The sequence below is a fragment of the Nilaparvata lugens genome, chromosome 7 (assembly GCF_014356525.2).
Source record: "Nilaparvata lugens isolate BPH chromosome 7, ASM1435652v1, whole genome shotgun sequence".
NCBI classification, from domain to species: Eukaryota; Metazoa; Arthropoda; class Insecta; order Hemiptera; family Delphacidae; genus Nilaparvata; species Nilaparvata lugens.
In genome coordinates, this window is record NC_052510.1 from 44,911,424 (window position 1) to 44,938,421 (window position 26,998).

The 26,998-nt window shown below is 33.8% G+C and overlaps 1 protein-coding gene across 1 annotated transcript; it reads right to left on the reverse strand.

Annotated features, from left to right (window-relative positions):
• Nucleotides 1–292: 292 nt before the first annotated feature.
• LOC111051201 (mitochondrial carnitine/acylcarnitine carrier protein) lies at nt 293–25,570 on the reverse strand. The gene is made up of 5 exons (XM_039432866.1): nt 25,053–25,570; nt 16,628–16,742; nt 8,400–8,602; nt 5,972–6,272; nt 293–2,149 (listed from the first exon to the last, which is right to left on the reverse strand). The coding sequence occupies exons 1-5, from the start codon at nt 25,149–25,151 to the stop codon at nt 1,962–1,964; spliced, it is 906 nt and encodes a 301-aa protein (XP_039288800.1). The 5' UTR covers nt 25,152–25,570; the 3' UTR covers nt 293–1,961.
• Nucleotides 25,571–26,998: the final 1,428 nt, after the last annotated feature.

The window sequence follows — 26,998 nt, forward strand, 5'->3', positions numbered from 1 at the left end:
TAGCAAATAAATCATGAAGATGTATTTTTCAAGTTATTTTTCATAAAATGATTCATAATATTATCAATATAATAATTTTATTCATTCTCAGGATATCAATTTAATCAACTTTCAAAGAATACCTCAAATTGAGTTTTTTCTTTCAAGAATGGAATGAATTAGATTGCTAAACTGAAAAAAACAGTCTAGGTTTAATTACTTATGATAATAATTTTATTGATAATAAGAATAAAGTAGTAGCTACTGTCTGAGAAATAAGGTAAGTTCACAATTTATGAGGTGAAACGACAGGTTAAATAAATAGAATATTTATTTGCCAAAATAATTCAACAATTTAAATTCAAAACAATATAAACAATTAGTACCATACCTTATAATTTTTATCATAGATAATTGAATGATGTTTTCTGTTACAGAAGAAAAATAATTTTCAAAATACTTGGAAACATGGATTTGGGAATTTTAATGAAACTAACATGAAAAAATAACGTAGAAGCATCAAAGTAAATGAATTCTTCAATTATGAAATGCAATATTTATTGGCCAGTTAATTTTGGGTACCCAGATGAAGATAAAAAAATTAATGTTTTCCAAGGTTTGGATTCTTGTATACACAAACAATCCAAATTCAATTGTAGGCTAGTTACTTGTATGCATTGTAGAGTAGTTATACTAATACTAGCTTTTAATAATTCATCAATATAATCCAATTGCAAGCAAAGCTTAACATGGGAAAACCCTATAAAAGGAATTCCGGGGTCAACGGTATCTTGATGATTAGAACTGCTAAATACTGAAGAACTACCTATCTTTCCTGAGCATCAAAAATACTGATTAAAAAGAATTAATCATCGACGTTAACTTACTTAAGAAGCTAGTTAGTTAAGAAGCAAGTATTCATTATGTATGAAATTTTATTCAATCTGTTATACAAAAAAATGAATAAATTGCATTGAGATTATAATCGCCTATAAAAACTAAATGAGCAAAACATATTGATATTATAAATTGCATTGTAATCGTTCTTTCGTTCATAAATCGATCTCGAATTTAAAAAGTATCGCTTGAAATCGATTTCGTTCACCATTCGAATGTGATAGCTTTGCTTATAATCTAGTAATTTATTCTAATTACCATCTACCTAATAATTATTAATACAATATATATCATTTAAAAATCCATAAGCAATAAAATTCACCGGTGTGCATTTTCATTTCTCCTAGCTCCTCTGATTCAAACACTTGATTACTAATAAATTTCAATAGTTTTCAAATTACAAAAAACGGCGTTGCTATATAACAAGCAATATACAAATACAAAATTTCATATTTATACTAAGATTATTACAGTCTAGTTGCGCTATCATTTGAAATATCAAATAAAAGGTGGCTCTAGCTTTTCACCAGCAGTGAATTTAGTTTACCTAAAAATATACCGTACAAGAGTTCGTAGTTTTTGTAAAATATTAAAGCTCAATTCATAGTAGTGTCTATTGCAGTTCAATTCGGTATTCCACAAATGTGATTAATTTATAAATACACTTACCAATCATAAATTGATAGTTTTATGATGTATTTTTATAAATTTGTGATGGATATAGAACAAATAAGAGTGATACCCTGTGAAATCATAGTTACAACACAAAATACTGTTATATTTGATTTGTACATCGAGTTTCATGAACATTGAAAAAATAGTTTCTATTAAAATTCTTGCTATTAAGTTACATGGTATTTTGATGATTCGCTTTCCAATGCAATATATCATTAAAACTCGTGGACCACCAATATGGTGAAGAAAAATAGCATGAATTGAGAATCTCATCTACTCAGATACAGTTTGGGAAGAATTCAGTTGGTTCGTCACACCGAAGCACCAGATTCGGTGCTAGATCGTACAAGTTTGGGACACCATTCACCAGATCCGTAACCTTCACCGCAACAATGTGTGATCGCGAAGAACTAGAGATTGGGCGCGACAAAATTGAGGAACTTGATGGCCGCCTCGAAGCCGAGGAAGCAGGCGGCGTTGGCGGGGAAGGCTCGCAGCATGACGGGGGTGCAGCCGCGGTAGAGTGCGCTGAGTCCCTCCTCGCGGCGCAGTTTCGCTAACACGTCCCGCAGTCCGTTTGGGTAAGTGCCTTCCGGAGCTGCAACACAACAACAATTCACTCACATTCTTCCAAATACAAATTACACCCACTTAAGCCATTACCAAGCAAAAGTATGTTCTTCTGATTGCATTTAGCAATTGGGAAAATATTTTCATCTATTAAGGGCTGTTTGCACAGTGACAGTTTAAACTAAATTTCATCTAAAACTGGATTAAACCCGTATCAAGTCTCGTTCGTTATAATGTGTTTTATTTTGAGTTTAAGCCACCAGCTGATTAAATCGAGTTTAAGCTTTGACTGTGCAAACGGCCCTCAGTGGAAACGCACCGGTCTAACAATCAAACAATCAAGAGAACCCGGGTTCGAATCTCGACCGGGGGCAAGAGTTTTTGACCACAGCACAATCACATACATACGGCCACCCCGTCTTTCGGAGGAGACGAAAAAACGTCGGTCCTGATTACCTAAAAAGTAATCGTCATCTCTCATCATCACCCCTCTCACTCATTACCCACGCACAAGCCCACCCACCCACGCATTGCCCGAGCTTATGTGAGCATGACCCTCAGTAAGTGTTGTGTCCATTTATAAAAAAGGTGACACGAACTGCCCAAGTAGCTATAGACCTATTTCTATTGTTCCGATCTTGGCCAAAATATTGGAAACGATTATGTACATACAGTTATCTGAGCATTTCGAGGAGTTCCAACTGATGAATGAGTGTCAATTTGGCGAAGGAAAGGTCCACAGTGGATGCTCTTCAAAAAGTGGCGAGAGGGGTACTGCAGTCATTCGAGCAGAGTAGCTTCACTCAAGCCACCTTCTGTGACTTGAGTCGAGCTTTCGAGTGTGTAGATTCGGGGATTATGCTTGACAAGTTGAGTTATTATGGAGCTGGGCACACTGCCCTTAAGCTTTTGAGGTCGTACCTAACGAACCGCACACAATTTGTAACTGTAGGCAGTGATAATAATAAGTATTCATTGTTAAATATAGAGTCAGGCGTGCCACAAGGCTCGATACTTGGCCTTTTTCTTTTTCTTGTCATGATAAATGACAAGACATGACAGCCTGCCTACATAGGGTCTGATACGGTGTTCTACGCAGATAACACTACATTCTTGCACACCAATAAAATGATTTTATCCAAGAGACGGAGAGTACGATGGAACGAGCATCTCTCAGGTTTAGGGCGAATGGCTTTGTATTGAATACAGATAAGACAGATAGAATCTATTTCAATTTGAAATGCTCCGTATTCTCAACGCATCTAGTATAAAATTTCTAGGTGTTCATTTAGATCCAAAACTCACGTGGGAGCCTCATGTCAAATATGTAAGCACTAAACTGTGTGGATTGATCTATCTGCTGAGAAGCCTTGCTGATACGGTACCAAAAATATATTTAAGGACACCATACATTTCTTTCTTTTACAGTCTCATGTCTTATGGTATTCTTCTATGGGGAAATTCAGCGCACATTAACTATATTCTCCTGCTACAAAAAAAGCCTTGCGAATAATCACGGAATCACCTTATTTAGAACACTGTAGGTATTTATTCATAAATAATAAAATTCTGACAGTAATAAATCAGTACATATATTCTGTTTTGTTATACACTAAGGAGAATCTGCATCGTTATCAATTAAGAAATACTGTTCACTCTGTTAATACCAGAAAGAATAGACAGATCTATATTCAACACCAAAGATTGTCTAAATCTTTAAACAGTTGGGCAAAAGGTGTATAATAAGTTACCGCTACACCTCCAACAAACACCCCTAAAACTGTTCAAATTAAAGGTGTACGATTAGCTGGCAAACAATCCTTTTTATAAATTAAGTTTTTATATATATTCTGTTTCTTATTTGTTAGCACGTATGTGCTAGCTGCTCAATTTTGTAGTGTTGTCTTTGTTATTTGGAGGTGTAATTTAAATAGCAATGTAATAGTAACAATGTGTCTCTTAATGTATGACTGACTATTTCATGTCCTATTTGTGTGACTTTGTCTTGTGATTTTTGGCTGGCTGACAATAAAATTGTATTTATTCATTTAGTATTATTTTTATTTCTGAGCACCTGTCTCGCTTTGACCACCCACTTATCTCTTAAAACAAAAACGTTTCTAGCATGTCAAAAATTAATTGTTTTCTGTTTGGAATATCTTGACATTGACGAACATATTCAATTAAAAATAACTATAGATCTGATGGGTGTCATTCGTAAGTGCGATATCTCAAATGTGCGAGTATTTCAACTTTTCGTTATTTGTGTTTCTAAATTATATAAAATTATCAACACATTTCAAATAATATTAATATACTGTCATTTGAAAGCCAACACCTAACCTCCCTTACCTGTCCTTTTACCTGTAAACCCTAATTGAACAGAACCTTTAAGGATATGATTATTCACTGGACAAATTGAAACTCGCCGTTCTGAGTAGCTCCCGATAAAAATGATGAAGATAATATCCGTTATTTTGATATAAAAATCCTACTTATTGACACACCCAATAATTCTGAGAAATAATATTTAAAAGAAAACATATTTTTGCGATTATTTCAATGTTTTAAAAAATAAAAATAATGTTTTCATCATAGTTGACAAAGCACACATGTGGAGCGTTGATGTATGGAGCTGCTTCAAGATTTGAGTCGCGTAATGCCGGGTCTACACGACAACGATATTTGCGCAAACTTGGCTCAAAGCCAGGTTTACGCAAATCTGGCTATGAGCCAAGTTTGTTCAAACCTCTGTTCACACGACACCAACTTTAACACAAACCTGTATTATAAACTAAACCATATATAAATTCAATACGAAGTCTTTGAAGTGTTTATAAACTTGAGATGAATAGTAACTCAAGCCTCCTCCTCCTCCTCCATCCCCACCTCGACCACCTCCTCCACCCCCTCCTCGACCTCATCCTCCACCTCCTCAACCCTCCACCCCACCAACTACTACTCCTTCTCCTCCCCCAACTCCTCCTCCTCATCCAACTACTCCTCCTCCTCCTCACCCTACTCTTCCTCCTCCTCCTCCTCCTCAACTACTCCACCTTCTCCTCTTCCTCCTCCTCCTCCTCATCCTCTACCTACTCCTCCTTCTCCCACTCCTCCACCACCTACTCCTCCTTCACCTCCTCATCCTCTTCTCCTCCTCCACCTACTCCTCCAACTCCTCCTCCTCCTCCTCCTACTTCTCCTCCCTCTTCTCAATAATAATAATAATAATAATAATATAATAATAATAATAATAATAATAATAATAATGACAATAATAATAATCAGGAATACTGCTTATCAAGTGAAGAGCGAATAACTATATCTATTACATTACTATAGAGTAAATTAAATAATTATTATCCATTAAAAAATCTTCCTTGTTTTTGAGTATTTTTGAGAATAATTGACCTCGCACATATTTAATTCGAGGGTGCTGAATCCGAATCTGAAATCGCGAATTCTCTATCTTCATTTTGAAGCGATTCAGGTCTTGATGGATAGATGAGACATAATCGTTTCCTAGAAAAATTGACGCAAACCTGGCTGAGATTGATTGAAGAAAGCACAAACCTTCAAACCTCATTAATTCACAACGATCTCCCGTCTACACGACGCAAACCTGGCAGGTTTGCACTAATATCGTTGTCGTGTAGACCGGGCATAAGTGTGAGTAGAGCCTATGGACTCAACAAGTAACGTTGGGAGCACATGTCCCCAATAATGACACTATCAACTTCTTTACAGTAATATTTATGTTACTCATGATACTTATATTGTGTGATAATTGCTCTCACATGTCCATGTATTTGTATAAATGCTGACGACAATAAAGAATGAATTGAATTACCAGTTTGCAGGCGACTCTTGAGCACATCGGCGGGAATGGCGACGAGCCAGTTGCAGATGCCCGCCATGCCGCCGGCGAAGATGGTGCGCAGGAGGCCGAGATTGTCCTGCTGGCCGGGCTCGGGGGCCAACGTCTTCTGCAGCCACTCGTAGGTCATGAAGTACATGCCACTGGCCGGCACGTCTCGCAGCAGCGTGGCGCAAGTGCCCTTGTAGATGCTGCGCATGCCCCCCTCACGGTACAGCTGCTTCACCACGTCCACCGGCCCGCTGTACTTCGCTTCCGTCACTCCGCCTTGGATCTAAAAAATAATTACACAAAACTTCACTCTAAAGCTGCATACAGACTTGAGCGACACGAACGCATTTCACTTTTCACCAGCTGATTATATGTGTATTTGTACAGAACCAATAAGGTATATACATAATAATAGTAGTATCATTTGATGGAAAGTAAAATGGCTCTCAAGTCTGCATGCACCTTAAGAGAACTCTTCTAATTTGTGTGCTTACTTGCTGATACTTCTGTAATCCTCTTAGTAAATCCTTCTTAATTTTCTATCATCTACCGTAGTCTTATTATCTTTTCCCATCCCATCCTATCATACCTACCTTCTCTTCACTTTTCCTCATGCCTTTCTCACACTCTCAAGTATTAAAGGATTTCCTGATACATGGATAACCATATCCATTAGTTGGAAAGCCTTCCTTAATTTTGCACCATGTTCCTACTTAGTATATTATGATTGTTGTTCTTTTATTAGCATGTATTCTATTGTTAGCACATATTTATATTGTAATTTGGTATCTTGGGTGTGTGAATGAAAAGAAAGTTGAATTACTAGGCAGTTAAACTAAAACTAGATCCCCACAGACTAAAGTTGATTCATCAAAAGGATAGCCAACAATAACATATAGTTTGCGTTTGAGTGGGTATAAAAGTGATGCCTCATATCCGCTTTTAATTGCTCGACTCCTGAATACCAACTCACAATGCTACTCTGGACAGGGCATACATTCTCACAAAATCATGTATACGGTGATTATTTGAAAGCCTATGACAAAAATGTTAGGCTGCTACTGTGAATCGATCTAGCTGCTTCATTATCCACTCTCGCACGCGCATGTTTGTCTAAATTGTCTCTCGGACCTCTGAACAGATTATAGAAGTGAAGTAGTTGGGAAAAAATAAGTTACTGTATTTTTAACTTATTTCTATTCAACTATTTCATAGTTTTATTATACAGAAACACTAGTACCCTTTTTATATTTTCCTACAGGTACCTTGGAAAGTGACCATTTCTGCACTGATTGCAGGCCGCAAAGAATCACTTTTCCGCTCTAGTGCGCAAAATATTACTTTGCGTACTCTTAATACTTTGCGTATCAACTTGCAGCCATCCCAATCAGCTGTTGACATGTTGGCGTGTATTTTGAATGCGACTTTGTTCTATCTATATTTTTTTCTGATTTTCAAATAAATAAAAATGAGAACTCATTAAATTATACATTTTTAATATTATTGATTATTCATTATTTCAAATAATATTTTTTTCATTCATAAATTGATTGGTTGAAAAATTATTTAGAAATTAAGATTTACTCAAAATTATTCAAATTTTCAAATTAATTGGATTAATTTAATTTTTAATTTGAATAAACTATCGATTATTAATTTTCAATTGGATTATCAAGTTTAAAATAAATTAATGTTGTTATTAATAACAAAATTATAGAGACAAAATTTTATGGATTTCAGCCAACATTTTACCCATAATCAACCACTTTTCATATTCAATGGTAACTGTAGGAAAAATTTAATGTGAAATACGTGCGCGATGTTCCTCTGCTGCAATCAAGAAACCATTCCGCCCTCGCCTACGGCTCGTGCGTAAACGTTTCTTTCGGTGCAGCAAACTGTCACTTTGCGCACTAGTTGCACAAATAACTATTTTGATGATACGAGCACAACACCGGTTTTTATAAATAATATTTCATTTTGACACTTGATGGATACCCCATGAAACCGGTCGTGTCATAAAAAAGGTACTTATCCCTTCTTTTTGTAAATAATAAAAGTTCTTTTATTGTAACTTGTATAAAATAAGAGTTATTTTATTGTAACTTTTTTATAATAAAAGTACTGTAGTTTTCTGTTGCAGAAAATAAACATGTATGTGAAATAAAGAGTAAATGGATTTGAATATAGATGGAGGAAAAATTCCTTTTTCATATAATTGGTATATATAATAGTATATGGGAAACACACAAATAACTATTTGATAGATATATCATAGATATTTTACAGGTAGAATCCTATTACCTTTTTATTTTTTTTTTCTCTTCCAGAAAAGACTTTGCCTACTCCAATATGTCCGACTTTCTTAATATTTTCTTATTTACTAATGAAAATAAAAGAGATAGATGACCTGTAGAAGGCACTTGATGCGTTCGCCAGGGGCCATGATTGTGGTGGTGAATATGCCTGAAAAGGCACCCGCGTAGAAAAGCTCGAGCGGAGTGAGTGAGACATCCTCTCCTCTGCCGTACTGCAGAATCCTTTTACCCACTCCGAAGCCAAAGAAGCTCATCGCAAATATAGGCGCCACTCCCGCTATCGGAGCCCCCATTCCTGCAACAAAACAAATCACTAATGCAATCAATTACATTAATTACATTCTAACAACTATTTTGGTGAGGGCTGCTCTTACTTATCTGGATATTATATGTAAAGTTTTATAAAATGGTACCTACTTTGATTTTTTAATTTCCAGATAAATAACATTCTAGCTTCATCATATGAATAATATTTTATTAATTTCACTAACATAATCAATAATACAAGTAACAAATGATCTTTATTATAATATGAATGATATTTTTTATATATTCCTTCATTTTGAGGCTTCTGTTGATCGAGACCCAAAAATTGTTCCAACTCACAGTATAACCAGATACTTGAAGAGCATTTCTCAACCCAACCAAAGTAACCTACTTGCTGTTGCTTCGCCTTCATTTTTCAAGGTTGACAAGGTTGTCGCTATTCGAGGTTGACGAAGAGTTTGCCTCCTCGCTTATCTTTAAAGTGGGGGGTCGGTCTCGCTGATTTGGTTAGCTTGTCTCCTCGTCTCTCTTCACATGGAACATGGTGAGTACATAGCTTGCCTCCTCGTTTCTCTTCACATGGAACATGGTGAGTACATAGCTTGTCTCCTCGTCTCTCTTCCTCTCTTCATGTTACATGTGAACATGAACATGGAACATGAAGAGAGTACTCGGAACATGCTGCTCACTCTAATGATTTTATTTTGCTGTTTCTTTATTATAATTCTAATAAATTGCTACTTCTATTAGTACCTATATTTTAATTCTTTTCATTTTATTTTCTCCTCTTGATTAATTTAATACTCAAGATTTAAATACCTCCCATTCATTTATTGTTTCTCCACTAATATTTATTAATTTTAACACTATTCGAGCTTTAGCAGAAGCAATTTTGCTAATTATTCAATATTAATGCTTGAGCAATTAACTTTACTTCTAAAATACCAATGGTATTATCTATTTATATTTAAAGAAAACGGCATTTGATTTGAAATGGTGTAGCGAAACATAAACGTTTAGGATGATAGCACACTATTAGGAATCATAGTAGCAAACCAGGATCAAACCAAGTTAAAGGTTAAGCATTTCAAGAATAAAATTTCCACTATTCACATAAAAGAATGTAGTATTAAAAACATGCTTTTTTAATAAAATATATTCATTCAAATTAAAAAATGATTTTAAAAAATCTAAATTTACTAGATTAGTTGTGTTACGGTTTTATGTATATATTCTTGAGCTTGATGTATTCAATTTTTTCAATTTCAATTTATTTATTAAGAACACACATAACAAGACAAAACAAAATTACAAAGAATTTGAAACAAATAAAACACAATAAAATGTTACAAATATAAAAAACCATGGGCTTTGTGGTTGGGTGTGTTGGAGAAGAGAAAAAAAAGAGAGGAAGATACCTAGCCAACTATGGTTTCCCATGTAATAGGCAGGCAAAGAAGAGAAGAGAAGTAATGAGGTAAAAAGGTAAGGGAGAAATGGGGGGAAGGAAGAAAACAGAGGAATAGGTACTCAAAATAAAGGTAAGCGAGTCCACTGAAAAATGAAAAAACAATGCTGGAGCAGAAATCTCGAGTCATATATCTAAATGAAAGAAGAAATTACTGTATGTCCAGTTTTTTATATCCAGTTTAATTTTTCCGCTGATCTTATTGTCCATGAGAAAGTGATTTGGAATGAGGTTTATTATTTTAGTACCTATGTAAATTAACTGCCTCCTTATACATTCAATATTAGTGTTATAGGTTACATATTTGTTAGCAGTGGCCCTTAGAATATAATAATTAAGTGTAGAGTTTATTGTGAGAGGAAAATCGGATCTATATTTTATTAAGTACTCAATTACGGTTTTTATGTATAATTGACGTATAGTCATGACCTCAAAATCACTAAAAACCATATCCGTTGGATAGAGCCTGGGTTTGCTTAATATAGTTTTCATTATCAGTTTTTGTGCTACAAATAATTCAGCAATATGACAGTTGAAACAGCCTCCCCAAACAACTATGCCATACTGCAGAATTGACTTGACTAGAGCATGATACATCATTTTCAGGTGGTTCTTATTAAGAATTCTGTTAACTTGGTAAAATTAAAAAGATAGATATCTAATTTTTCTACATATGTATTTAATATGAACATCCCATTTAAGGTTTTCATCAATTATGATTCCCAAGTACTTAGTATTATTGACTTTTTTAATGGTGGGACAATCACAATTACCCAAGTTTAAATTGCACTGAGAATGGAGTCTCAAATCTTGATTCTCGTTGGGCTGTCCTACTCTATTTGCAGAGAAAGTTAAGTAATTCGTTTTTTCAATATTTAAACTCAAGGTATTCTTATCTAACCACTTCTTGATTAAAAGCATATTATTTTCAGCTATGGTATGAACTTCATTCCATGAATTACCGTGGAAAATAGCTGCAGTATCATCTGCAAAGGATATCACAGTTGAGTTTAGAAGTCTTAAATTTAAAAAGTCATTTACATAGAGTATGAAAAGGATGGGAGAAAGTACAGTACCTTGAGGAAGACCATAAGAAGTTAAGTTAGTTACACTAGATTGATCATTTATGGTTAGGGACTGGGTTCTATTACTCAGATAGCTTTTGAACAATTTAAGCGAGACTCCTCTGAAACCATAGGACTCCAGTTTATTGAACAAAGTATTATGAGGTATTGTATCAAAAGCTTTGCGTATATCCAGGAAGACTGCAATAGTTTTCTTATTGGAGTTTATTTTATCAGATAAAGTATTGACGAATTTTATTAGAGCGTCAGATGTACTTTTACCATTTTGGAAACCGAATTGGTTCTTGTTGATTATTTTGTTAAGATTCAAGAAAGAAACAACTCTTGACTTTATTAGTTTCTCCATTATTTTAGCAAGGTTGCTGATAAGACTAATCGGTCTATAATTATACAGGGATTAGTCGGGTCACCCTGTTTGAATAGAGGTTTTATTTTGGCTGACTTGAGGTGCTCAGGAAAATATCCCTCCTCAAAGCATCTATTAAAAATGAAAGAGAGAGGTTGAGATATAAAATTGGCTATTTTCTTCAGCGTAATATTACCTAGACTATCAATACCAGGACTGCAGTTGTTCTTTAGATTTTCAATAGTTGCCTCAACCTCAACTGGGCACGTTGGTCTGATAAAAAACGTGTTATCGATCTGTATTTCAGGAAATCGATCTCCAGTATTATCAGGGATATTGATAGTTTGAGCTTGTAATTTACCCACATTTGTGAAATAATATTGTTGAGGGATTGAGCATCAAGTTCAGTACTCTTGTCGTTGATACTGTCCTCACCTATAACTTCGTTTATGCACTTCCACAACTTCATGCTGTTGTTATTACAATTTTCAATTTTCCCTTTATAGTAGACTTCCTTTGCATGATTTATGATCTTATTCAAACCATTACGATAAACTTTATATTCATTCTTTAATATATTGTTATTAGAATCTCTTCTGAGTCTAGAATGCATTTTGTCCCGCGTGATTATTGATCTTATGATGCCTTCAGATATCCAGGGCTTCAGGGGACGAAGTCTGTTAGGTATCTCTTTTACCTTTCTGCATTGGTTGATGAGACTGGTCAAACGATCGACAAATTTATCCATAATAGTGTCAATGCTTCCATTCACGGTATAGATTTCTTCCCAATCTTCATTCCTTATGCGTTCCAATAGTGCATGATAGTTGGTTCTAGTTAATGTGTTTATCAATACTTTTCTATTATTCTTATTGATAGGAACCTTCACCAAGTTCAGTACAACCGCGTAGTGGTCAGTTATGGTTGTCCTAAATATAGCTCCTCTAATGGACATAGAATGGTTGCCTGAATTTTTATAAAAAATGTGGTCAATGCAAGAATTTGTTGTGGTTGTTACTCTGGTATAATATCAAAGTGTCGGGTTGTATCAGATGGTATTCCCCATTTCTGTAAGTAGGCAGAATTGAGATAGCTCTTTCATTAATCGTCGTAATATTTTCATAGACAGTGGAAAGGACAAAACAAACATCGATAGGACATCTACGAGTTACCGTTTGCTTTGTAAAAGGTTCGCAGAATTCTGAAATTTTATGCCATCTTGTGGCATAATTACTTCTCTCAATATAGGGTATTTGGTTTGCGTCACCAACAACAATCATTTCTGAGGCCTTACTCAAGTTAGCAATAAACCCGATGTAACCCGCATGCATAAGTGGAGCTTCATCAATAAAAACTCTATCGTATGTTTTATTCTGATTATGATTTATTATATATGAGCCAACTGTCCTGTAATCAAGCTTAAGACGATTACAATGTTTTCGACCATACCTTTCAATGACAGTTTCACGGATTGCTTTAATACCTGCCCGTGTTTGAGTGAGTACTAGATCCTTGCCAGGCTCATGATGCGAGACTATAAAGCAAGATTTACCACAGCCGGGAACACCGTCATACCACTTTATTTTAGGAATTTTACACTCATGAAGAGTTATTCTATTTATAGTTTTTATTAATTCGCTATTCAGCATAAGTGTAGTATTACGTGTGACTAAAACATATCGTTCTTTAGTAGAGAATTTTAAAGTATCCTCTTGAAATTCTACGTAACTTCCACCCTGCTCCAAGCAATATCCCATTCGGTATTTAGAGTTTGTTCTGAATAGGAATCTTTTCAAATTATTATCATAGATGTTCATATTGTTATTCAGGACGCTTATTAGTTCATCACCTGATATTGACATGTTTCTATGCGTGATCCTAAGAAGAATATTTTTATATATTTTAGCATTTTCGTTATCAGTGTTTTGAAGTAGGGTCCGTAATTCAATCATAGAGTTTATGAATGCTTCACGGTTATTATTACCTTCAAAGAATCCTACAGGGTACTCAACTCCCGGACTATCAGATAGCTTAGGTATATTAAGAAAATTAATTTCACAATAACCTCGATAATAAAAAATAAACTTCAAATCTCTATGACAGTACTCAAGAGTTCAGTGGCAGGAATATCAAAATAAGTTTCACCAAGATTGTTAAAAGAATCAATTCCTATAATCAAAGGGTAATTGAATTTACTCCAATCATTTATTCTATTCAAAAGATCAATAAGTACCCCATTTTCACCATCATTTAATATTTATTTATTTATTTATTTATTGATATACATATACATATAAAGGCTCAATACCATGGAGAGCCTTTTTTACACAATTAATAGATAACCATACTACATAATAATAAAAACTTAAAAGATGAAAAATATTATGGAAAAAGATAAAGAAGAGAATAAGATAAAAAGTAAATCAAAAATTGAAATAATAATAAAAATTAATAATAAAGATAAAGAAAACAAAAAGAGTTTCAGCCAGAGCTCATAACATTTCATGACTCAAACGAGCTACAAGATAAATTCATTTCACAATTTTTCTTAAAGACATTAAATGAGTTCGAAAACGGATCTATATGTTCATTCAAAGTATTATATAATCTTAGACTTTTAATAAGAAATGAATTATAGTGATGAGTAGTTCTCACAAAAGGGATGTTGAACAATATATTTTTTCTAGGCCTAGCATAAGGTACATTGAAATTCAATAAATTTATGAATGATGGAATATGAACTTTATGATTTAAAATGTTGAATAATAGCAATAGAGCATTTACAGATCTGCGTAATTCTAGAGAGTGCACTTTAAATATCGATCTTAACTCACTAGTTGGAAAATTAAAGGGACAAAAGCAATTAAATTTTTTTATGTATAAATGTCTCAGAATTCTATTTTGAATTTTTTCAATTTCATGAATGTCTGTCACATTATAAGGCCCCCAAACTACTGCAGCATATTCAAGTTTACTGCGAACTAGTGCATTGAATATTCTCAAACTAACATCACAATTAGTGAATGGTTTGGTATTGCGAAATATAAAACCCAGTAATTTATTAGCACTATTTAGGGTATAGTTAATGTGGTTCTTGAAATCAAGCCTTGGGTCCATGATAACTCCAAGATCTCGGATGTTATTAACACACTCAAGATTGTCACCTCCCAATGTATATAAATGGTGCTGAAAATTTATCTGCCTTGTATACACCATGAATTTAGTTTTGGATACATTCAACTTGAGTCTGTTCTGACAACACCAAAGGTTAACTCGATCAAGATCGTCCTGCAATCTGACACAATCATCAATGCTTTTTATTGACCTGTAAAGTTTTACATCATCTGCAAATATCAGGATTTCAGATTCTTTAATGCAATCAGGGAGATCATTAATTAAAAGAAGAAACAAAAGAGGTCCAAGATTAGATCCTTGTGGGACTCCGGTGGGGTTATCATAGTTTTCAGATGTGTGATTATTGTACTTCACTTGGGAAACTCTATCAACCAAATAGCTACGAAATAATTCAATTAAGTCAGGTGAAAACTCGTACGTAATTAATTTATCTAATAATACATTAAAATTAACTGAATCAAATGCTTTCTTGAAATCTAAATATATTACATCTACACGACCTTGCGTGTCAAGGTGAGAGGAAACAAACTGTGTGAAAGTCAGCAAATTACTCACAGTTGATCTACTGGGCATGAAGCCCAGAACTAATATGAAAATAGGAATGTTTTTATCAGAAAACAAAACTCTTATACAATTAGAATCTCGTAACACATTCAGGCGATTCCATTCTTCAAGAGAGAAATATTTTTCATTTCTAAGCAGAGAGAGTCCTTTGGATGTTTTAATACTATTTCCTATTTTTGTAAAAGATATCATAACATCAACCCTCTCACCAAAATTATAAACCAGACTTATCTTACTTTTATCAGTATTAGTTGTTACGTAGAAACTAACAATTTTGTTAAGGATGGAATTTAAAGTAATCATTTTGTGTTGGGTTGATTGCTTGATTTTACTATCACTATTATTTTTATCTATCCTCAGTATATTGAATATTTTTCTTTCAGATTCCATAATCAGTTCTATCAATTATTTGTTGTAACGCTTTTTGATAGGAATTTTGATTCAAAATTAAAAATAGAATTTAGCGAATAAATGAATTAATTTCAGTCCTAAATATAGAATTCCATAAGTAGGATCAATATTTGATAACTGATTCATTCAACTCCAAGGCCAAGTTAGATACTGATTTCTTTGCTCATTGTTACAATGAAAAAATAAATCAGTTGAAGAAAGTATTACTCTCGATGAACAGCTTTATTCAGCGTGATTCAGTCTGTTGAACTGTTGTGAGCAGTCTGCTCTGCAGTTTGTTGATCAAATCACAACCCATCTATTTGCCAAACACAGAGAATGAACTTATACAAAAAAGAAACAGCATAGCTCCATCTCAGTGTTTAGCAGCATCTAAACGAAGACTCACCTTTAAATGTTTGTTTATTGAAACTAAGTTACTTGACATTTTCACAAATACTTATTTACAAAAAGCAAAAGCTGAGAAGCTAGTTCCGGTTCTTATAACATAATAAATAAATAAATAAGTAATTTCTACTCACACTGACCATTATCATCTGACAGGTACCTCCTATCACACTATTACCTTCACTCCAGTACAGGAAAAGTACTGCAATTTTTGCGACTCATACAGTGGATGAACATAATTTTTATTACATTTAATAATAATTATGATACACCTGATCATTTCTAAGAATCGTCATCATGAAAAATAAAACTTGCTCGTGCATTAATGTTCTCCACCATTATTCCTCAAGCTTCGCTCAGCAAATAAGAATTGATAAAACTATTAATTTGAAATGATTTTTTCAATTTGTTTACATATCACGAATTGATTCATAATAATATTAATTCTAAAATGTTGTACTTTTCAGACATTAGAATTTCAAAACAAATGTTATTACCTAATAATTTTTCAACTATTAAAAAAACGGGTTTGGCATTGAAGCCAAGAATTATCAATATCAATAAATCAATAAATAACACCGAAAAACTACTCCGATTCTTAATAAGTTGCATAGATCAAACTCCAACTAATAAGACAATCAAAGCGCCTCATCCTACCTTTGTACAATCCAGTGACTCCTTCCTTGGAAATAGTCTTCTTCGCACAGTCCAAAGTGCCAGTGAACAGAGGAGGCATACCCGGCGCAGGTTTCGGCATCGTTTGTAACCTCACCTGCGAAAGCAACATTTCAAAACTAATCAAGCTTAGTTTAACCTGATTGAATTCTCCCTCAAGGAGTTCCAAGTTATTGTATTAAAATAGTAGAGCCCTAGCCTACAGCAAAGCTAACACATAGTCGTCAACATAGTTTTCAGCTTTGAAGCTGAATTGGAACTGTTATAATAGACCAACTTGGCTCAATACAAAATTTATTGCGCGTTTGGAAGTAGCATACATTTCTTCGATTTTTTGTACTGAGCTGGAATAAGCATAGTGAGTAAATGCCAAGAGTATGATAATAGTTTTGTGGCACCGAGAACGGAAAGGAGAGGAAAACAATTGAATAAGTATTAAATTCTTCAAATTGATGAAACATTTCTATGAACTTCGAGTTGTAATAAGAAATCGATTGTACAGAAACATTTTTGAGAATAATGACAATGATACACTAATTCTGAAAAAAAAATGAAATTTCTAAGCAGAAGTAATGTTGCCTAATAAACAATAGGCCTTCTGTAAGGTATGTGTGTCTTTTTAACTGGTGTATTAAATAGTGTAAGGAGTCTACAAATATTGGAAATAATATGTTTCAAACAGTAAGGCACTTACAAAAATCAGTCTTTAATAATTCATTCATTTCTGATCTGTACATACCTAATTGATAGATATTGAATTGAATCATTTTTATTTGCAAAAAAAAAAACAAAATACAAAAAACTTTACAAAAAAATAAATGAGTATATGCTACTGCACTCAACTAAAATGTTAATTTATTTAATTTTCAATTATATATTTTTAATGGCATTGCTAGCATAGACAATTAGTCTGTTCGCTAGCAATGAGTTGAGATTAAAAAATAATAAATAATAATACAGTAATATATTCAGAAAAATAAATAATGATGTTCTCACATTTTGCAACATTTAATATGGAGCTTTCATATTTATTTTCAAAACCCTGGACCACAGATGAGAAATTAAAAAAAATTACGGATTTCATCTTTATTATATTAGTTTTCTATGAACAATTTCATTTGAATTGCTAATTTTTTTGTGTACATTACTTAATCACAAAATTAAAAAAATGTTAGATTTAACCCAGTCATCAATTAGAGTAGTAAAGTTTTTATTTATTTTATGTGTTAACAAATTTCTAGGAATTTTATTTATGAGAATATTGCAGTTGTGATCAAATTGCCTTCTGCTTACTGAGAGTCTGGAAAATCGTATTATGAATTGATTTGTAATTAGTGGTCGAGTATTGTAGCTGAGTGCACGGGGTTGTGGAGAGTGTTTGGCTTTATTAATATATAGGATCAAGTTTTTAATATATTGTTGTCTGATCGTTAGGACGTCCATTTCTTGAAAAATGGCTCTACTGGGATAAATCCGAGGTTTACCCAAAGCTGCTCGGATCAAAAGAGTAGAGTGAAAACTTTCTTCAAATGAGTATCATATGCACCACCCCACACCTCCAAACAGTAGGTGAAAAGGACATGTGCATATGCTAAATAAATATTTCTAATAATGGCACGGTTTGATAACTGGTTTATTCTATAAAAAGTGTGAATCAGATACTTCAATTTATTACAGAGATATAGTGTATGTGCAGTCAATTTTAAATTATCGTTCAACATAACACCAAGGTATTTTATTTTTTTACTTTTTATATTTCTGGACATGTGCAATTGAAATTTTCATGACTTTCAGTACTGTGCAATTTCAGTTTTAGATTTGAGTTTGTTTGTCCATTTTCATTGGGAGAGAAGATGATAAACTTGTTTTTTTTGTAATTTAAAGTCAAAATATGGCTTTTTAACCAAGAATGAATTTGAACATGAATTGAATTTAGTCCCGTGTTGGCTGATTTAAAAACGTCATCCCAATTTCTATCATGGAACAGCAAGGATGTGTCGTCAGCAAATGAAATAATGTTACAGTTTGGGATATTTTGGTTGAGCAGGTCGTTAACATAGATGAAAAATAAAAGAGGAGATAATGCTAGAGGTAAACAAAAATTTCCAAATTTTTGTATATTTGTTTTACCATTTACAGAAAGAATTTGGCTTCTATCAACAAGGTAGCTGGCAAACAATTTCAGAGCATCACCTCAAATACCACATGCCATCAGCTTTTCCAGCATAAGCTCATGGGGCACAGTGTCAAATGCTTTAGCCAGATCTAGGAATACTACAAGGTTTTTTTTATTATTGATAATAGAATCATCAACCATTTTTGTAAGTTCTACAATTGCATCTGTTGTGGATTTATTTCTTTGGAAACCATATTGTCTTTTGTTTATAAAACTATTTTTGTCTAAAAAATTTGTGAGCCTGGCTTTTATTAATTTCTCTAAAATTTTGGGAATGTTTGAAAGAAGACTTATTGGACAATAATTATAGGGATTATTTGGGTCTCCACCTTTATGTAATGCCTTTAACACTGCCAACTTAAATTCTTTTGGGAAATAGCTTTCCGAGAAGCATCTATTTATTAAATTGGTTAAAGGTTTAGCGATGTTGAGTGCTACTTTTTTCAGACATGTAGATGATATATCATCATGGCCGGGAGATGAACTGCTTTTTAATTAGTAAATTGTTGCTATGATTTCCTGTTCATTTGTTGGTATAATATCAATATTGGTTTTTTATTCAATATAGCCATTATTCCCATGATATAATATCAATATTATATTATAACATAATTAAATTTAACATGATAAAATCGCCGGTCAGAAAAGCCGAGACGACTGAGGCGTAGCACCGAGGCGTATGCTAGCGCTACCTGGTCATGTGTTCGAATCCTGCCGATAGGCATGGACGTTTGATCATCTCATGAAATCACTAAAGCATTTTTCATTAAAAGCTCATGTGGGCATCATCCGTATTAGAAAGAAATATTATAACTTACAGTAGTATAATATAAGTATAGGCTAGTGGAAGAGTTTTTTATCAAAATAAAAATCATTAATTGAACCAGTAACTTTTGGTGATTACAGTACTCTTCACAAAATTGGCTGAAAGTTTGAAATTTGATGATCCCTTCAAATTAATTGCAAAGCATCATGATGATATTCGTTTAACATAATATATATTAATCATTTAGCTTATTGATAGTGATTTTAAAAGTTTTGATTTTTCTTATAAATAATAATTATTAATTCAACTATTGACAGTTGGCAATAACATTAAAAACTAAAACCATTTTTTTTAATAATATTTATCAGGGGAGCGGCTGTCCTAGGACAGAAACCTCTTATCACACAGGTTACGATAAGTGCTTGTCCCGTAAGAAGGGTGTCTGCTCTGTTCTGTGACTAGTCATTGATGAACAACAAAATAATTTTCCGGTGGTTCTGAATCCACCTAAAGCTGGGTATTCGTTTTTGCGTAAATGCCGTCGTCGTCCACGACAGGATGAGGATCTCAGATTGGGTAGATTTCAATTTGTCTAAATAACCTAAAAGATTATGTTCAATTATGTTTTAATGAGGGAGGTTGAGTTTATACTTTTAAATAGCACTATGTTGATATTATTAGAAATGTTTTGATTAAATAATAAAAACAAATCATGAAGAATTATTTGATCAGCTGTTTTAGCTCACTTGATATTTCGACAATATGAATGTCAACAATGCTTGTCGCCGTCAACTGAGGAAGTTTACGCACAAACGGAAATGCACCTCAAAATTAAGGTAGACATTACCCCAATCAAAAATTCATTCAATCCAACTGAATTACTTTTAGTAAAGATGACTGAGCTTGTGATTCAGAGCCAGTAATTGATAATTGATTTTATTGTTGTCCCAACAGTCGAAGGTCATGAGATCAATGTGCTGTGCTTTTTGAGAGATCGCTTAATTGCTCTACACAGAGCTGATATTTCCTTTCAAGTTTCTGTTCAACATGCCTCTTAGTCTTCAGCCAACTTATTATATGCAACAATTGCGAGTAGAGGTATAGATGACAACCATAGCACGCAGCATACCATGAAACATGCACCTTGGGCATGTATCTGTTCTATGAAGATCAACTTAGCTGAATATATGAAGGCAATATAGATGCCAAATAGATTCTTGGCAATGGAATAGTTGTACATTGTCAATTAAATTCATCTTGGCTTGATTACAATGACAATAGAATAAAGTTTAGCCTCATATTATAGTATGGGCCAGGTTGTAACGTCAGCACCTGATTAACATAGATGTTGCTATTGTTGTCTTTCCTTTTTTTATTGCGACTGATGCATACATGAGCTTTTAGCTTGTGCGTGAATAATGAAAAGTGCGACGGTGATTTTGATGAGATGATCAAACGTCCATGCCTACCGGCGGGATTCAAACATACAACCAGGTAGCGCTGGGAGACTGGAGGGTGCAACCCCTTGAGGTCGTAAGACATCCAGCTATGTGTAGCTAGGAATAAGTCTTCGGAAGACGCAGCCATCCTATCGCCCAATGTGGAAAGCTACGCTACGCTGGTATGAACGGGACAGATTGCGTAGTATAGATTTAACATTGGGAGATGTCATTTATTCATTTAACCAGGACATTCCCGTCAACGTGTTATCGGATGGACGTGTTAAATTGGCAGTCTCGGCTGATGTATGACAGTCGCAAGGCACATTGCCGGCTTAAATTATATTTTCAGGTGAAGTGGAACCTTCCCGCAAGGTATTCCCCACTGTAAGATATTATTCTTTAAATCAATATCCTGATACAAATCAATAAAACTTTTATTAATTCTACACATTCACATTTTACATTTTCTTAATTTATTTATTGAGTTTTTCTCCTAAAAACTAACTTGTTTATTTATTTTATTAACGATGTTGCTTTTTGAATTAATCACATTACCACTTTCATATGATGATATTATATCATAATATCAAATGTCATAATGTCAAAATAGAATTACCATCGCTAAAATTTCATATCCTACACTCGGCCATTCTGACAAATTGGCTTGCCCTCAAGCCTTCACTAAATAAAACAAACATAAACAAAACATGCAAAATAAAACAAACATAACGAACAAAACTTAAGACTACACATTACACGCAACACTGCCTGATAAGACTGACTTCCTTTGGCTGTTGAGGTACTTTGAATTGCTTTTTCATCAATTTTCTTCTCTTTTTCATCCGAGCTGAATGCTTTCGATTTGACTGATTGCTATTTTTCAAAGATTGCTGCTCGCCTTTTGTTTGTCTAATGACAAAACCTTTCCAAGATTTCCCAGATTTTACTTTGGGTATATCCTGAATTTGTTTATATCTCTTTTTTCTTTTCCTACGCTTTTCATCATCACTAGCTCCATCAAATTCTGATGATTCTCTCCAATCTTGCTGGTTTATATCTATTTTCTCATTCATACGTTTTTTCTTCATACGTTCATTCCGCTCATCTTCACTGTTATCAGAGTTGGCTAAATCATTTCTATTTCCTCGTTTCTCTTTTCTATCATTTCTTCTTCCACTATCATTATTTATTACAGAATTTGATTTTTTCAAACCGTCTCCAAAACAGTTTTGACAATTCCATTCAAACCATTACAATTATCAGGATTTGCCTCAACTACACCATTTTCATTCATCACATTTCCCTCGTCAACATTCAACTTTACTTCCTCTCTTTCTACTAAATCTTCCCGCTTATCAATTATACAATTTTCATCAATGTCTCATTCGAATGCCTTTCAGGCCATTCCTCTGAATTTCGAGTATTCATCAATTCATACATATTCCTCATTCTATAATATTATTCTTATCAATTTCACTTTTTTCAATACTAGCCAATATTTCTTCTTAATTTCTTTCTAAAATCATACCTACCTTTGACTTTCTTCCATTTCCACATTTTTCTCATCTCTCCTCATTTTTTGTACATTCTCATTCCGTTCTCCAAGTTTTTCCCTAATTTCATAATTTGATTCAATTCCATTTTCCTCTCCACTATTCCTTCTAAGTTCCCTTTCCACCACATCATCACCTTCTTCCTTCCTCTTTTCACCATTTCCAATGTGCAGATAATTGTGGGCTACAGATTTTAAACTGACATAACCATTAATACTTTCAAGTTTATGATAATCAATTTTCAATAATTCTCCACTGCAAGGATTTGACAAGTTATCATTACAAGGAATCAGATCAAATGCTTGTAAATTTTTAGATTGATTTCGGTATTCAAATCTAGGTTTTAAAAAATGTTCCAACTTACCATGGTTAGAAATCAACTCCGCGTCAAGACTAACTTATTGATTGTGATTATATTCACCACAAACTCTGTTTCGAAGTTCAAGTTTTCTCAATTCAAATTGCTGCTTAAGTTGCAAAATAAATATTTTATCACGTTCTCGTCTCTCTTCACGTTCCTTTTTCTCACGTTCTCGTTCTCGTTTCTTTATCTCACCATTATCTCTATCTAACTTTACTCTCTCCAACAAATTCTTGGTAAACTCTTCGTCAAAGTCTTCTGATTCAGTAATAAATTTACTTATTTGTACTATTCTCAGATTAATTGGCAGATCAATATTCAACTCTTCTGATGTTTTCAGCAAGTCACACTTCTTTGACCTTACTAAATATGACATTTTTCACACAAAACTTCAGATATCCCGTTCAATTCAATCCAATCCAATCCCGGACGAGCCCCCAAAATGTAGGATATTATTCTTTAAATCAATATTCTGATACAAATCAATAAAACTTTTATTAATTCCACACATTTACATTTTCTTAATCTATTCATTGAGCTTTTCTCCTAAAAACTAAAGCTGGGTTTACATCCAAGTTTTTAACAAAATGTTAATAACTTAATACTTAAGTATAGATTCTATTAGGTTGAACGGAACTTGACAAACACATATGTTCATCATGTGTATGATAAGTTATGTTCAATCTAATAAAATCTATAAGGATTAAGTTATTAACATTTTGTTAATAGCTTTGATGTAAACGCGGCTTAACTTGTTTATTTATTTTATTAACGATGTTGCTTTTTGAATTAATCACATGACTACTTTCATATATAATGATATTATACGTCAAAATAGAATTACCATCGCTAAAATTTCATATCCTACACCACCAACAAAAGTCATACGAGTTTACTTCACTTAGGCCTACTTTACTTTAAGATTGAGGGAGATATAGTGAGGTCCACGTTATAATGACAGTATTTGATAAACTTTGATGTTGCTATCCTTGTCTATCAATTGACAAAGCAGGTAGTGCTATCTTTTACTAGCTCCGCAACAATGCCAAATATGTTTTTGACAATGCATAGATATAATTAATTAAGGCAGAGAACAGACAACGCTGTTCTTCTATCTGTATCCACTGACATTATAACGTGGACCTCACCATAGGACGGCTACGTCTTCCAAAGACGCATTTCTAGCTACAACTAGATGGGTGTGTTAATAGTGGAATTCAACTGGGATATGCGGAGCAGAGAAAATTATAGATACAGCGGCCGCGATTTTGCCATGCTAGAGCAGACCACGATTTGTAGTCTTTGGTGAATATTCAACACCTCATGATACGCATACCTAATTTAACTCTCTCTATAATTTACCTAATTACCTCTCTGATAGCACTGCATCAATGGAGCCTATTACTTCAACTTGGCAACTGCGCTTGTTTCTAGTACTTAGTACTTATTCATCACTCTAATCGGCTGAACTGGTCTTTATCTCCCTGCTCCGCAAATTCCTTCGAGTTGAAAAAGATGTTTTAATTCCACAATAGCTTTCTCGGCTTACTTGGCCAGCAAGCACAAAATAAGTAGCTCTACCCTTTCCTAGCTCTGCATTGAAAATGTTTTATTGATTTCCATTTTTTATAATTTTTGAAATCATCAATAAGCTACAAAATTTTCAATTTTAATTTTTATGATGTCAATTGGTGTCACTTCCTGCCAGTGAAGATTTCTCACTCTTCTTGACCATCACTACCTAAGTTACAGGATTCTCATCATTTGTAGGTATAGCTGAAACAATCTGTTCAATATTCTGAAGAAGATATTCATTGAACTCATTAGGACTAGTTAGCCTCACATGCAACTTTAGATGAACAGTATCAGCATTTCGTTGAACAATATACGTAAGTATTTTTTGCATTGGAAAAGTACTGACTGCATAATTGTCTCTCATCATCAGAATCAAACTCCTAAACCTGGACAACTCAGGCAAAAACCAAGATCTTACCTTTCTAGTGTTATACTATTAGGCTTATTCTTGAAACTAAAAGTTCTACAAAATATATACTAATTATCCTTGGTTTTTTTCAATCTTTTAAAGCTTTATTATTTAAAAAAACTTACCTTTATTGTATCAAGAGGGTGGCCAGCTATAACAGTACATACTCCACCAAAACCACCCGAAAGAAAATATTTTATTGGACTAGATTTTTCTGAAGACATTTTTAGTCTTCTAACAAGCTAGAAAAATAACTAAAAAAAAGATGAAAAGGCTACACAACAATTTTTTTCAAATTATAAATTGTTTTAGTTTCAACTATTCAGACCACATTGATATAATTACATTTATATTAGCCTTCCGCTCAACAGCTCAGTTCTGTTAACTTTTTTAATGACTACTAGGTATACGTTTGTCCTTGCTATCATTTTCTAACCTCAAAAATTCTTAATCTACAGCTGTTTTCTTTCAAAGATCAAAACTTTTGTCATCATGTTGAGGTTTACACACGACCAGCGGTAAAGTGGCGTTTACGTTAGTCAAGTTTACTTGAGCCCACAAAGTAGTTGAACCCAAGTTCTGTATAAAATCAAACTTGACATGATGTCAAGTTATTTTACAAGAACAGAAACTAATCTATGCCAATTTTGACCTGTTCTTTATTGATTCTTTTTCACTTTGACAACAATTGAAAAAACACAAAATAATTTGTATGTTTTGTAGTTGTTGAACATTTTATCTTGAAGATTCAATTCAACCTACAAATGGGAAAATGAGATAAAAACATTAATTTATCAGTCAATGTATAAATTACCATAAAACATCTATATAGAAAAGTATTTGGACCAAGAAGACTTGAGTTCAAGTTTTCAAAATCACCCATTTAACAAAAAATAAGCACTACTTTTACCACTTTAACTCAAATTGTATGTCTCCATGCAGTACCAGTTTTTTTAAGATCTATTAACTTGACTTATTCAATATTGTGTAATACTTGAAGTCGTTGCCAAGGACTGCGGTCTCCAGATAGGCAGTGTCAAAATACTTCTGTCACATACATTGAAAAAAAAAACTGCATGGATATTCATGTTGTGGAGGTGCTATATCTGCAAAAAAGGGATTCCTCCCTCAACTTCCCCAACGAGTGGAGTGGTCTTCCAATAAGTTTTCCACAATAGCATAGAATCTGGAGTTTGGTTTGCCTTGTATCTCCTTGGGAAGACTGTTGAAGAATTTTATAGCTTGAGTTCGGAAGCTGTTGTAAGTTCCAGCCAGTCTGCTGCGAAGGCAGCATGTCTGGTATTGTATGCATGTATATTGCCTCTTCTGTGAAGCATCCTGTCTTTAGCAGATCCTGGTTTTCCTTTACATACATCAGCGAGCACAGTACATACTGGCTGTACACAGTGAGGATTCCAAGACTGCTGAAGAGAAGCCGGCAATGATCCTGCAAGTCTGGGAAGGTCAATATCCTCATGGCTTTTTTTTCAGCAGGAGCTGAACATATTGACGAATGGTGAATGACCCCACACCAGTAACCCATAGTTTAAATGTGGCTCTGGAAAAGTGAATGGTATGCCATGAATGAGGCTGTTGTGGTCAACCAGGTGTCTCAGATTTCTGAGGAGGTATAATACAAATAAACCAAGGTCAAACAAGCATAGCTCCACAAGTGGTTGGTACACATCTGATTTGCAAAGCTTGAGAGTGCTTGTTGAAATGTTGTACAATGCTTACAAGACTGAGTCAAATGGTGTGCTATCTGATGAGAAACACAGGCATTATATCAGAGCCAAAAACATATATAGACAGGAGGTGGATCGAGCTAAAAAAGATTACAATGCTAGAGTGATTGATGAAACCCACAATCCTGTTAAGGTGGCTTGGAGCATTATCAGCGACTCATACAAAGCCAAGTCAGTGGTTCGATGCAAAAAGAGTCCAGATGAGGTCAACAATGCTTTCATGGATGCTGTTGCTGAGATTGTTGAAGGTCTACCAGAATCTATGGCAGATCCAGCATTGTCTGTCCCTTTGTCTCATCATAGGTTTACCTGTTTCGAACCCATTA